This window comes from Stegostoma tigrinum, chromosome 9 (genome assembly GCF_030684315.1).
Source record: "Stegostoma tigrinum isolate sSteTig4 chromosome 9, sSteTig4.hap1, whole genome shotgun sequence".
In the NCBI taxonomy this organism is placed as follows: Eukaryota; Metazoa; Chordata; class Chondrichthyes; order Orectolobiformes; family Stegostomatidae; genus Stegostoma; species Stegostoma tigrinum.
The window spans coordinates 81197014-81212614 of NC_081362.1; the positions used below are offsets into that span (position 1 = coordinate 81197014).

At 44.5% G+C, this 15601-nt stretch overlaps 1 protein-coding gene and 1 long non-coding RNA gene across 6 annotated transcripts in view; one reads left to right on the forward strand and one right to left on the reverse strand.

Annotated features, from left to right (window-relative positions):
• LOC132210019 (uncharacterized) overlaps positions 1-4307 on the reverse strand; it is a 47510-nt gene extending 43203 nt beyond the window's left edge. Inside the window, exons 1-2 of the long non-coding RNA XR_009446174.1 lie at positions 4209-4307; positions 3974-4105 (exon numbers count right to left, since the gene is read on the reverse strand). This is a non-coding gene — a long non-coding RNA (uncharacterized LOC132210019). The remainder of the gene's footprint in view (positions 1-3973; positions 4106-4208) is intronic.
• ltbp1 (latent transforming growth factor beta binding protein 1) overlaps positions 1-15601 on the forward strand; it is a 432638-nt gene that overhangs the window by 169490 nt on the left and 247547 nt on the right. For all 5 annotated transcript variants that reach the window (XM_059648686.1, XM_059648685.1, XM_059648688.1 and 2 more), the window contains 2 exons: positions 4012-4289; positions 6653-6755. In XM_059648686.1, coding sequence (XP_059504669.1) covers positions 4012-4289; positions 6653-6755 — 381 coding nt within the window. The remainder of the gene's footprint in view (positions 1-4011; positions 4290-6652; positions 6756-15601) is intronic.

Consider the following 15601-nt stretch of genomic DNA (forward strand, 5'->3'; position numbering starts at 1 on the left):
ACACACACCACACACACCACACACACCACACCACACACACCACACACACCACACACACCACACACACCACACACACCACACCACACACACCACACACACCACACACACCACACCACACACACCACACACACCACACCACACACACCACACACACCACACACACCACACACACCACACACACCACACACACCACACACACCACACACCGCACACACCGCACACACCGCACACACCGCACACACCGCACACACCGCACACACCGCACACACCGCACACACCGCACACACCGCACACACCACACCACACACACCACACACACCACACACACCGCACACACCGCACACACCGCACACACCGCACACACCGCACACACCGCACACACCACACCACACACACCACACACACCACACACACCACACACACCACACACACCACACACACCACACACACCACACCACACACACCACACACACCACACCGCACACACCGCACACACCGCACACACCGCACACACCGCACACACCACACCGCACACACCGCACACACCGCACACACCGCACACACCGCACACACCGCACACACCGCACACACCGCACACACCGCACACACCACACCACACACACCACACACACCACACCACACACACCACACACACCACACACACCACACACACCACACACACCACACACACCACACACACCACACCACACACACCACACACACCACACACACCACACACACCACACCACACACACCACACACACCACACCACACACACCACACACACCACACACACCACACCGCACACACCACACACACCACACACACCACACCGCACACACCGCACACACCGCACACACCGCACACACCGCACACACCGCACACACCGCACACACCGCACACACCACACCGCACACACCGCACACACCGCACACACCGCACACACCGCACACACCGCACACACCGCACACACCGCACACACCGCACACACCGCACACACCGCACACACCGCACACACCACACACACCACACACACCACACCGCACACACCGCACACACCACACCGCACACACCACACACACCACACACACCACACACACCACACACACCACACACACCACACACACCACACCACACTCACCACACTCACCACACTCACCACACCGCACACACCGCACACACCGCACACACCGCACACACCGCACACACCGCACACACCGCACACACCGCACACACCGCACACACCGCACACACCGCACACACCGCACACACCGCACACACCGCACACACCGCACATACACGCACATACACGCACATACACACTCAGACATACACCCCATACACACACACACACACCCCATACACATACACACACCCCATACACACACAGATACAGATACACACACACACACACACTCAGACATACACCCCATACACACACGCACACACACCCCATACACACACACACATATATATTTCTGCTTTGAGAACAGAGAGCTGTTTACATGCAAAGTCTGCCTGCATCTCAAAAGAGAGAAGACAAGAGCAGTGTTTCACATAGCAATCTTCTTGCAAGTGGAACTCGGTGAGGAGGTGTTGCAACTGAAAGGTTCAGATAGGGCGGGTGGTGATAATTTGTAGGTGGAGATCGTTTGGCTATTACTCTTTACAGGAAAAAAACACTGAAAAGTCCATCCAGGTGATTGAGGGTATCCAGGCACAAGGAATGCAGCAAAATCTATTTGGGAATCTGGGATACATTCCTTTCACCAGTGAGCGTTTCACCACATGAGTAGTTAGGGCAAATAACATAAATGCATTTCAAGGGCAGCTAGATAAACACATAGAGAGAGAAGGGATGGGATATTGATGAGATTAGATTTGAGAGAAAGCTTGTGTAGAACATAAACACTACCATAAACCAGCTGGGTCTAATGACCCCTTTCTGTGTTGTAAGGATGATGTAATTCTGTTCAAGATCTGCCAGACAATTAATGCTTCTTTTCAGAGACTCGCAAATTTGCTGCATGTTCCCAGCAATTTTGGTTTTGTTTTAGACTTGCAAATGTATCTTCATTAAGCTCTGCATCTGCCGATTAATGATTCTAGAAGGCAGAAATAATCAGAGCAAGCCCCAGTGTGTGTTGCACAGTGTTGTGACAGATCTCATGAGACTCTCCAGCATTTCAAATAATAACAATACTTAAGGCAATAACTTGCCAGCAAATTCTAATTAATTAAGGAATGCTATCTCAAACAGTGCTGCTAATTAAAACCATAAGAAAAAATGTCAGTGGAATAAATCTTGCAAATACTTTTACTCGTTGTGTTTTGTTTCTCATTAATTATTTTAATTATGTAAGTTTGGTTACCATATTTGCACTTTAAATTTCTCTGCTAGTGTTCTAAGTTTGGCAGTCACAACAATGGTAGCTGTTAACCATTTTTCTAAAGGTGAAATCTAGACAGGGGTGTGTGCCTTGAGATAGTGATCTACAAATAAAAAAAACCTATTGCTTTTCTGATAGCAAAGTATATATGAGCAAGGAACAGGGAAGTATGAATTATATAGATTCCCGGGTTACGGATCTGATTGGTGGCCTGTGCTGAATTAACTAACATTACTTGTTGAGTAATTCAACACTCCCGTGAATATTATAGGATGGATTGCTTTTAAAGTGTCATCACCCTGTAGTGCACATTCTTATGCAAGACACTGTTTGATAGAGATGCCCTACTGGATGCATGGATATATGTGTGCACAATGACCGTGTATTATTTTCTTCACAAGGAAGTTGAAGAATGAGGCGAGATCTCATTAAAAACCTGCAAAATTATTAAAAGGTAGACATAAAGGACTTTTTCTCTGGCTTTGAGGTGACATTGGGGGTCTAGAACCAAGGGACTCAGTCTCAGAATAAAGATTATCCCATTCAGAATTGAGACGAGGAGGAATTACATCATTCTGACAGTAGTGAATCTTTGGAATTGTTTGCTGCCCAGGATTGTAGAAGTTCAGTCCTTCAGTAGTTTCAAGACTGAGGTCAATAGGTTCTTTGTTATGAATGACATAATGGGTATGGGGATAGTGTATGATGGTGGCATTGAGGCAGAAGATCAGGCAGGATATTGAAAACTTGTTTTTTTTACTCATTCATGGGCCGTAGGTGTCACTGACTGGACCAGCATTTATTTGTCATGCCTTGTTACCGTTGACATGGCAGGGAGGAACTGCCTTCTTGAATTGCTGCAAAGCATTCAGTTTAGTTAGACCTACCGTGCCCTGAGGGAGGGAATTTCAGGATTTTGGCTCAGTGACACTGAAAGAATGGCCAATATATTTCCAAGTCAAGACGGTGAGTGTTTTGGAGGGGATCTTACAGGTCGGAGTGTTCCTATATATCTGCTGCCCTTGTCCTTATAGATGGTAGTGGTCAAGAGTTTTGAAGGTACTTTCCATGCAGACTTGGCAAGTTTCTGCAGTGCATCTTGTAGACTGTACACACTGCTGCAACTGAGCATAAGTGGTGGAGGGAGTGGATGGTTGTGGATGTGATGTTCATCAAATGGTGTCAAGCTTTTTGAGTGTTGTTGGAGCTGCACCCATCCAGGAACGTGGAGAGTGCTCCATCATGCTCCTGCCTTGAGCCTTGTAGATGGTGGACAGTTTGGGGAGTCAGGAGGTGAGTTTCTCATGGCTAGATTCTAGCCTAAAACCTGTTGTTGTAGCCATGGCATTTATTTGGCTGGTCCAGTCCAGTTTCTGATTAATGGTATACCACAGAATGTTGATAGTTGAGAGGTGGGGGTAATCTGTGATGGTAGATCCATTTTAAATCTTGAACAGTGGAACAATCTTGAGGGATGGAATGGCTTACTCTTGCTCCTAGGTTCCTAATATATTTACCTTGAAAGTAACTTTTATACATGTAGTAATGTTACTTGAAAAATGTTTTCCGCAGTGCTTACTCACCAGACTTATTTTTTGCTTTTCCTCTCATAACGATATAGTGAAGTTCCCTCCAAACATAGTCAATATCCATGTTAAACACCCACCAGAGGCAAATGTGCAGATCCACCAGGTCTCCAGAGTGGACAGCTCCTCCTTGGAACAGAAGGTCAATGGTGTCAAGACGAGGCAGCAGCAGATCACTTACCATGCGTCAAGTCCTTCAGTCCCTCATGTACCGAATTCTGTCTACACTCACCATCAGCAAGTTCGCACCCACCATTTTCCCAGAACACACACCAAGTTAGGACGCTGCTTCCAGGAAACTACAGGCACACAGGTGAGGTGTTGCAGGCTTATTGCTAGCTGCAGAATTGAATTGTTCAAAGGTTAAAGTCCTGGAGAGATGCCACAAAAAAGATTAACTCTTAGTGGTCTGCACTGGGTGGCTAAACATCATAATATAAATTAAGGCTTCTGTAGTGCTGATGACTTTCATTAGATGCTGTTGGCAAATGTACTGGTTACGGTACTATGTTATGTTCACTTGGCTAAGCTGTGGATGTCTGGAGGCAGAACATAGTTACTGATACAGACTTTCATACAGATCATTTCCTTAAATCTTATTCTGGGCTCATTAAACTAGGAACTAACTAAACTCCAGATTTCTGAATGTCAAATCTTTAAGTGCAGAAGGTCGGAATGCTTGATGACACAGTATTAGAAAATGTGCTGCAGATACAGTTGTTTTACAAATTATCCCTCACCCATTCTATCTGTTTGTACTACAGTCTGTTTTGTTAATAGGTTAAAAATGAAAGTATTTCAATCTCTGGCTTCCTCCTGCAAACTCGTGTACAAACATTCCATTTGCTATTGTAACCCATTAATAATTTCTATCATGTTGATGCACATAAATCCCTGATGAGTTTAATTGCACATTTTGGCCTGATTATTTAATCGACTCAAATGGGCAGGAGCAAGAAAGTTTCTAAAACTGAACTTGCTTTATGTCAGGTTCAAGAACTGATTTTTTTGTTTGACATTTTTTGCTGAAGAGTATTTCAGGTTTTTCTCTCGTACATATGCAGGTGGCCGTGATTCATGTTTTCTGAAATTCAATCTCCAAACCCAGCTCACTAATCCTGCTCTCACCTGTCTTTTAAAAATGTTATTGAAACCCATCTAATCAGCCAATCTTTCAACTGTTCCAAATCTCTCCTTTCCTGGCTTGTTATTTGTTTTCCTTACACTTGTTTATGAAGCACCCAGGGAAAGTGCAACATAAATATAAAAAGTGATCATTGCATATTTTCACCTTTAGCGTGAACAGTTAGCATGTGTTTGGTGAAAAGATGCCTTCCTCTTATTTCTCTCCCTGCCATCTGAAGGAGGTATGAGAAAGACAGAGTGTGTGAATTTATACACCGTGTTACTGCCGGCTGTCGGCACCATCTTTTCACCTCCTAAACTTTGAAACCACTCTCCAGATCATCGCTAGACTTCACAATGTTAATCCTGTCAATACAGGCTGGGTTCCTCTTCGAGGCAAGTTATAGTGGGGCTTGCTCATAAGCAATTTAAGTATAAGCAAGGTCTTGTGGATGCGAAGGTCTCTAATAAGAACAGAAAGTGCTGGAGAGACTCAGAAGGTCATATATTAGTGTAAAATACTTGATGCTGTATTGCTAACAGTGGACTGTAGCTCCCACTACCCCCCACCATCTGCCTGCCACTACCACCACATTAAAGCTGCCTTTTCCTCACCATGGCGTTGGGATTTTTCTCATTAGAATGTTTTATTTGTGTGATATTTCCCCATGCTGTCCATGAAGTGTGCTGGATCTTCCAATTCTGTAGACCAAGATGGACTCAAGAGACCTGCCTGTTGGGGAGGTGAAGGCCTAGTGGTGTTATCGTTGGACTGTTAATCCTGAGACCCAGATAACATCCTGGAGTCCCGGGTTCAAATCCTGCCTTGGTAGATGCCAATTCAATTTGGCAGAATTTGAATTCAATAAAATACCTGGAATTAAGAATCCAATAATGACCGTGAATCCATTGTCGATTGTCAGGAAAATCCCATCTCGTTCACTAATGTCCTTTAGGGAAGGAAACTGCCATCCTCGCCTGGTCTGGCCTACATGTGACTCCAGACCTACAAAAATGTGGTTGACTCTGAACTGCCCTCTGGGCAATTACAGATGGGCCATAAATGCTGCCTAGCTAGTGATGCCCTCATCCCGTTAAGAATAAAGGGAAACAAAAATACTAATAGTGTTTAGAGTGCAGTATTGCCAATAACAAGGAAACATGTGAAAATAGCCAAGGGAATTGTCTCCTGCCCTGGCTCCCCATTCTGCGCCCCACTGCGGGAAGGGTCTGAAATGTTTGTGGTTATCCATGGACACGTGTGACTGAAAACATCAGTGCGCTGAATGGGGAATAATGATCGTCAGCCGTGTCACAGGGAAGTGTCACAGCTCCTGCAACAATTCGTGTTCACCTATCCAGCAAATTTCAACGCAGCAAGTTGTCCCAAAGTAGTTCACAGTCTGAAGGTTGGGCGGGAGGCTGACTGGACAGAATTGGACAAGTGGGAATGGTTTGGGAAGTGGGATAGAAATACATTGAGCCTTTGGTGTTTGCCTTTGGTGCCTGTGGAGATCTAGAACTAGCTCCAACTTTCTTGGCTGTTTGCAGTGTGGGAAACCTCTTCCTGGCCTTTCAAAGCAAGAAGATTGCTGTGGAACTGTGGGTACTTCTTGGGGTTTCCACAAATGCCAGAAATGTCCTAAGAAACCGTGTAAGTATATTTGCTTGTCTATTGTAAAGAATAATTATTTTTAAGTGGTGTCTTTGCTTGCAAACTTGTGTAAGATTTTACATATTGGTACAGAACTCACTTAACTTGATGAAAATCTTTGGTCAAATGTTTGTTGCTACACTTTGTTTTTGTAATGGGTTTCTCAAAGGTAAAAGTGTCACTGTTGGCGATACATGCCAACTGATATTTTATAGTGAGAAAGCAGTGCTATATCATTGCACAGTGTCGCCACCAGGGGCATGCGTTGCTCGGAACTCATTCAGGCGTTTTTCATTTCCCCAGCAACTGAAATTTCTAATATCTGAAATTTCAATAAAGTTTAAATTAATTTTTTAAAATGTATTTTACAGCAGCATTTTCTCATTTAAAAGCCTTATACAAGGCCCCAGGCTTTCCCCAAAAGCAGTTTGGCTTTGGCCCCAATTTTCACCAGGATAGAGAGCAGCTGCTATTTTGCAAAATGCAAGAATTTGCAAGGAACACAAGTGTGGTCCCCAATCCTGACCTTCTCTTCTGCACAGGGGTGGGTGTTGGTTCATGCATGGTTCCTTCAGGTAGTGGGCCATTGAAATGGCCTCCACCCTCCCTTCGAGTTCCTGGTGTCTGGAATCTGGAATGTGAAGATTAGATCGTAGAAGAACAGGTCTGTTCTCATCAATTTTTTGTTTGGAAAGGCAAGAACTGAAATCCCTCTTTGGATGGAATCCTTTGAGGGTGACAGATGTATTTTGCGACATTGTGCACAAATCCCTTGGAATATTCAACTTATCAAGATTTAACGATAAGTATCAGCGAGTGTGCACCTGTAAAGAAGTGGCTAAGTCTCAGAATGTTGGAGTCACCATTGACCGGAAACTACATTGAACTCTCCACATACTTGCAGTGCCAAAGGAGCAGGTGAGAAGCCGAGAATCTACAGTGAGTAACTCACCTCCTGACTCTCCAGGGCCAGTTTGCTATTTATGAGCCACAAGTGGACAGTGCAATGGAACATTCTCTATTTGCCTGGATGGGTGCAGCCGTAACAGTGCTCAGGAAGCTTGACATCATCCAGGAAATACAACCCGCTTGATCAGCATCTCATCCATAAACATTCACTCTGTCTGCTCCTAACTCTCAGTTGCAGCAGTGTACACTGTCTACAAGGTGCATGCAACAATATCAATGTTCTTCGACAGCACCTTCCAAACCTATGATCATTTCTATGAAGAGCAGCAGATACATGAGAACACCACTGAAATAACTCCACAGAGGCTGGTACCTCGTCACCAAGTCACCCTTTTTTACACATGGAGATCCCTTGACACTGATCCAGCTCTCAGAGTGAACAGGATATCTGACACTCATGCTCTTACCTGTCAGCCAGGGCTCCCTGATTGGACTGAATTAACAGCCCCAATCAGGGAACTCATATTCTATGAAGTCCACCTGGCTGACCTCATTACAATCACTACACCTGCCACCTGCAACTTCCCATCCACAGCCAGTGACCTGCAAGCATATCGCTGTTCCTTCACTGTCGCTGGGTCAAAATGCTGGAATTCCCTTCCTAATGGCAGTGTGGGTCAACCCACAGCAGGAGGACTGCAGCGGTTCAAGAAGGCAGCTCACCACCACCTACTCAGGGGCAGTTAGGGAAGAGGAATAAATACTGGCTTAGCCAGTGATGCCCACGCCATGTGATTGTGTATCAAGAAATTATGAATGCTAAATGCTTTTCTCATTAGATTTGTAGCCAGCAAAACAGAAATTTAAGCAAACGAGCTAAGTTTTTACTTGTTTATTGTGTGGAGTTGTGGATATTTTGTTAATTCGGCCTGTTGCATGAACATATTTGTTTGTCGTTGAGGTGGATGGGCTCGGGTTGAGTTTTTATACTTTTGACATCTGACTTGAACCCAACCTTCTCTTTTTGGGTTTCAGGGCGTTCCACACCTTTACCACGCTGAGTAAAGAACCTGCCTCTGATATCTGCCTTAAATTTATCACCCCTCAATTTGTAGCTGTGCCCCCTCGCACAAGCCGATGTCATCATCTTCGGAAAAAGACTCTCACTGTCCACCCTATCTAATCCTCTGATCATCTTGTATGTCTCTATTAAATCGCCTCTAAGCCTTCTTCTCTCCAATGAAAACAGACCTAAGTCCCTCAGCCTTTCCTCATAAGACCTTCACTTCAGACCAGACAACATCCTGGTAAATCTCCTCTGCACCTTTTCCAAAGCTTCCACATCCTTCCTGTAATGGGGCGACCAGAACTGTACACAATATTCCAAGTGAGGCCGCACTGGCGTTTTGTACAGTTGCAGCATAACATCACAGCTCCGGAACTCAATCCCTCTACCGATAAAACCTAACACACCGTAAGCCTTCTTAACAGCCTTATCAATCTGGGTGGCAACTTTCACGGATCTATTTACATGGACACCAAGATCCCTCTGCACATCCACACTACCAAGAATCTTTCCATTGATCCAGTATTCTGCCTTCCTATTGTTCTTCCCAAAGTGAATCACTCACATTTATCTGCATTGCACTCCATTTGCCACCTCTCAGCCCAATTCTACAGTTTATCCAAGTCTCCCTGCAACCTGCTACGTTCTTTCACACTGTCCACCACTCCACCAACTTTAATCTCATCTGCAAACTTACTAACCCATCCACCTATGCCTGCGTCCAAGCCATTTATAAAAATGACAAACAGCAGTGGTCCCAAAACAGATCCTTGAGGCACACCACTAGTAACTGGACTCCGGGCTGAATATTTTCCATCAACCACCACTCGTTGCCTTCTTACAGAAAGCCAGCAAAGTAATGGAGCGATTGGAAAACAGGGAGAGAAAGCCACAGTAGAGACAGAGAGGGAGGCAGAGAGAGAAAGAAAGAGACAGAGAGCGGGACAGAAAGACAGCAAAGAAGAGAGACTGAGGAAGAGGAGAGGGAGAGACAGAGAGAGAGAAACAGAAAGGAAGGGAGAGATAGAGAGGGAGACAAAGAAAGAGAGACAGAGAGAGAGAGAGGAAAGGATAAAGACAGAGACAGAAAGAAAGAGAGAGACAAGGAGAGGGAGAGAAAGACATCTTCTGCCAATGGTGTTCAGTGACACAAAAGGTTAATGCTGATGCCATCATCCTGTGAGACAGAAATGACTGCATGCGTGAGTGAGTGTGGAAGACAGATGGAAATGTGGGGTGGTGTCATTTCTCATTCTAGTTTCTAAAGAAAAGTTGAATTTTGAAAGCAAATGCTGCCTTTCTTCAGAAAGTGTAGGCAAGGAGAGAGAGAGGAGAGAGAGAGAGAGACGGCAGAGAACTGAGTGGAAGATGAGCAAGCTGACCTTTCACCATCTGCCACTAGGTGTGGGAGGGAGAGTGGAAATGGTGGGGAATGGAGGGAGGATTTAAGGAAGTTCTGGCCATGGCAAGAGGGTGAAAAGTTTTGCCAGAGTGATTTCCTGGGATGGCAGGACTGACATATGAAGTGAGATTGGATCGGCTAGGACTATATTCACTGGAGCTGATAAGAAAGAGGAGTGATATCATAGTAATCTATAAAACTCTACCAGCACGAGATAGGGTAAATATATAACCAGGGAGTCCAGAGCCAGGGGCCACTGTTTAAGAAATGGGGTAGGCCATTTAGGACTGAGATGAGGAGAAATTTCTTCACCCAGAGGGTGCAGAGCCTGTGGAATTCCCTGCCACAGAAAGTGGTTGAAGACAAAGTATCGATTGTTTTCAAGAAAGAGATTGATATTGTCCTTAGGGCTAAAGTGATCAAAGGGTGTGGGGAGAAAGCAGGAAGAGGCGATTGAGTTGGATAATCAACAATGATGGTTTTGAATGGTGGAGCAGGCTCGAAGGGCTGAATGGCCTACTTATTTTACGTTATTTTCTACGTTTTTTGTGTTTCTTTATAAAAGCGAAGTTAAAAGCAAAGGAGTCAGGGACAAGGAACAAAGTAGAGAGTCAAGCTGATAGTTTGAGGTAAAGAAGGACAGTCAGTAACTGTTCTGAAAGCTCCTGGTTGCCAGACAAAATGTCGAGTTTGTATCGGGATGAAGGGGTTAGTGGAGGGAAGAGCACTTGGAGGAGATGATGGGGATGGAGCCACTGCCAGCCCCATTTCCCCTACAAAATCTATCCAAACTATTGGGGGCACTTTCCCTGATAGTGTCATGTGAAAAGAGAAAATCTGGAGATGATTGAGAACGAACCAACTGCAAGAGCTGAAGTAGCAAAGTAATGAAAGCCCAGAAGTGAAAGGGAATAGTAAAGCAGCAACACATCAGGAAAAACAGTGGTTACACTGTGAGAAATCAATTATAATGGTTGGATAAATTTAAGACAATAATTATTTACTGCTATCTGCACCCTAATGCTTTAATTATTGTCAGTGCACAAATGTATATCAATTTTGTTTTTAACTTCATCTCATTGAAGGTAAGTGCTAAATAGCTTTAGAACGCCAGTGGGATTATAAGAATTGTGCAACACTGCAACTCCATTGACATCAGCACACTGTGCAGAAATTTATTAATGAGTGTGGCTTTATGAGGTTCAGTTCAATAGTTAGTTAGTATTAATTAGACTGACAGCCAGCTGTGGCTATGACTGTAGCACGTTTAGCTGAGTTGTAGGTTTCAGTATTCAACACCCAGTCCAGGGACTGAACATAAAAACAAGACAGGCTCAGCAGTGCAGTTCTGAAAGAGCATTGCTCCATCCAAGTCCCCTGTGAACCATGATATTATACTGAAGAGTAGGGGAGGGATTCTCTGTGTCCTTACCAATATTTATCTCTCAATTTACATCACAGAAAACAGAGTATTTGGTCGTTTTCTGTTTTATGATTGGTAGAAACTAGTTGTGCATATATTAGATGTTGCATTTCCTACATTTCACTTGAGCATTCACCATTGGCTGTAAATGTTGTTGCATGCGAGCTCTTACAAACAGCAATGTGAATGAAGAGCAGACAACCTGTGTTCCCTCTTTTATTTTTAGTGACATCAACTCAGGGATAAAGATTGACCAGAATGCTTTCCTGTTCGACAGTGAACATCATGGTATCCTTCTGCTGAGCCCAAGATGGGACGGGGGTGGGGGTTGGGGGTGCTGGGCGGGGTGTTGCGGTGGGTGTCCCTCGTGCGAAAGGCAGCAATGCTTCGAGGGCGTGATGCTTTCTGCTGCCCAGTGGCAAAGTGTCACAAACTCATTACCTTCTGAATGTGAAACAGTAGGATTGCCATCGAGTCAAGGCTAATCGGAGTGTGGCATGAAGAATCTACAGCCCCATCACCTTTCCCCTGTTATGTTTGTGTTTTACAGTGTAGGCATTGGAAAGGGGCTCGGGCTGATCATGTTACTGATGGCCCTTGCTCAATCCAGCTCGCTAACCATTTATATTGGGCCTGTGCCCGGATGCAGTTGAGGAAATCGGTTTTGGATAGTTTTCCATCTCGATGCAGCTGCTGTCTCTCTCCTGGCAGTCTGATCAAATATCAGAAGCTGGGACCATGCCAGGGTCTGGGAGCAAATTCATAACAAAAGAAACCCGAAGACACAATTTTTTTTTGTCTGTGTGCTTCTGCCGTGCATTTCTGTTTTGTGCCTGTGGCAACGTTTGAGATTCAGGAAAGCAGAAGAAAATGGAAAGAGAACAATCCCTCATGGACTCTTCAGCCAGACTCCTGGTGTGTTAACAAAACCCAGATCGCAGAAATCATCTGCTTCCAGCTGAGGAATAGCTGCTGCTTTTAATAGCATTTCCTTTGTGTCTGCAAACTCAGTAACCTCGCTGTGGGTACAAACTCTCCATTACTCATTCTCAGGGGAAGGAGCGTTGGATCAGGAATTTCTGACTTAAGGCAACTTCATTTTAATTCTGTCAAACCAGAAGCAGAAGTGACTCACCTGTAGTCATCATCCCCCTCTCCATGTGCAGTTGTGGTCTCCCAGCCTGAGGAAGGACATTCTTGCTCTGGAGGGAGTCCAGCCAAGGCTCACCAGACAGATTCCTGGGATGGAAGGGCTGACATATTAAGAAAGACTGGATCAGTGGGATGTGAAGACTAATATATTGAGAAAGATTGGATTGACTGGGCTTGTCCTTGTTGGAATTTAGAAGAATGAGGGGAGGCTGTCAGTGAAACATATGAAGTGCTGATGGGACTGGACAGTGTAGATGTGGGAAGAGTGTTCCTGATTTTGGGGAAGTCCAGAACTAGGGGTCACAGACTAAGAATAAAGGGTAAACCATTCAGGGCTGAGATGACGACAAATTTCTTCACTTAGAGAGTTGTGAACCTGTGGAATTCTCTACCACGGGAAGCTTTGGGGCCAGTTCATTAGGTACATTCAATAGGGAGCTGGATGTGGCCCTTGCGGCTAAAGGGATCAAGGGAATGTGGAGAGAAAGTGGGAGTGGGATACTGAGATTGTGTGAGGAACCATGATCATACCGAATGGTGGTGCAGGGTCAAAGGGCTGAATGGCCCACTCCTGCTCCCATTTTCTATGTTTCTATGTCAGCCTACAGTGCAAGGACCAGGCATAGCAGGGGCTTTCCATCTACCTACGATATAAAACCTGGTTGAAATATTCCGAGGCTCACCTCATGGAGCAAGTCCTATGCCCCTTTGGAGGAAGATATAAAAACTGATGAGTTTTTCAGCATCTGATGGGAGAGTGTTGAAAACTCAAGCACAGTTAAAGCCCCTCCATGGACCTAAGGTCACCGGCTGCAAGTGGCTGTCTTTTTGTCTATTCCTCGTTCCCAGGCAGTGACACTCTGATTGATATCCATTGCTCCAAGAAAAAAAATGATTTACACGGAAGGTGCCTTCAATTGATGCCGCAGAGTGTGGTTCTGCAAATGGGTTGACTTGCATCGAGCAGACCCCTGTTCTTTGTAAATGATTCCAGTATTTATTGGCTGTATACTATACCTGAACATCTTGTGTGGCAATTTTTGTTTTTGGAAATGGTTTAGAATGTTTCTAACGATGCTGCCTGAGTATTTGCAGCAATTTAACTTTTTAATCTTGACAGTGAAAGTTAATTAGAATGGTGCGCTTTGCACAGGAATGTCCTGGGCAGTAACTTGGGTGTATTTTTACAGTGTGTTGGCAGGTGCGGTGTAATGCCACGTTAAACTGGGCTGGTGGAACAGTCTGTCACAACAGTTGACATATCCTTCTTCTGAAACTGACAATGTTTCCCATCCTTTCTTCAGCTGAACGGGTCGGAATTGCATCTGATGCAGATGACACAGTTAATTATCCTAGATGCTCAGAGCTAGTGGTTGAGTCAGCATCAGCAAGTAATGTTGGATTTTAAAAGGTTGCTTCTATAACATTCTCTCTTCTTTCTTGATGAAACTTACTCCAGAGCACTGGACTGATGAGCTTGCATTCAATTTACTGCTCATCAAATATCACAGTTCAACAGGGAATTTGCTCTGACAGCCAAAGGATACATTTCAGGAAAAGCATGTCTTCAATTTCCTTTTCTTAATTATCTAACATTTCACACAACTGCGGGGACTGACTGCTTCCTGCATTTAGCATGAGGTCAACCACTAAACTGCAGCAGAGGTATCAAAGTGAGCGATTCCTTCGTCACTTGTTGAGTGATCAGTTTCTGCCTGTCATAACTGTGGGAGCTTTGATTTTTTTTTTGTCTCATGTTTCAAAAGTCAACCATTGACTGAGAGCCCAGTCACTTCAATACTGCTTCCATGACATGAACACTGCATTCATTGAGTGTATTGCTGTAACGAGCTGAAAGGATTAATTCCTGCATTGAATCAACTGCGCGGTGAATTGTAAGAAAGAATAAGAGGTCACTTTGTCATTGAATGATTTCTTTTCACTTGGGACATCTCCACTAATGGAGACAATGGCGATGTCCATTACGAAGGAAACGCCAGAGGAACAGCTTGGTGCTCTCCCATTGTCATTTATTGGATTGTTATGCGTCTCATTTTCGACTCTGTGGTCGATGATTTCCATTCATGCTTAAAACCCTTTATTTTTCCATCCAATCAGTTTATTATTATTTACAGTTATTGTGCTACTTTGTTGGCCATTGGGGCTTGATGTTTTTTGGTGTGCATCAGTGTGAAAGAGGTGGTGATTAGTCAACACAACCTTAACCTTATGTTTGGACTCGCTTGCCACTGTTGCCTGCAGTTATATGTGAATATAGGACACGCTCAACGATTCAGGTGAGTTTTATACAAAGAACATTGGCTTAAAACTCAGTAGCGAGAGTCTTTGCAACCCTCCATGAAATGTAAGCCTTGAGAGTCTCCAATTACTGGTATTTGAGTCAAAGATAGCTATGCTGTTCCATGATAGGAGGTGGCATGTAGCCTCCATATACAAGAGCACAATACATTCCTGCCATGTTAGTTGTCTGAGTTGTACAGAATAAATGGCTGCTGAGTGGACTCAAGTCCACATCAAGTGAATAATATTGTAGCTTGTCTATCTGCCAGGCATGGAGATTCTCAGCTTTGCCGCTTCCAGCCCCATCTGCAAAACTCTTGATATAGCAGCGCTCATTTCTTAGCCATTCCTTTCTTAACAGAAGATGCAAAATATTTATTTCCTGAGTTAATTCCTCCTCTCCACAAATGATGCCCGTGAGGAATGCACTATTGTACATGATGTGCTTTCATGTGGGCCACCATTAAGTAGATTTAAAATGGTCAAAATGACAGCCGATCATTTGTGGTTTCTTTATTACTGCTTCACTTCTGAAGAGAATCCGACCACAACAAGAATTGTAGCACGGACCCGAATGTTGGAAAAGCAAAGAC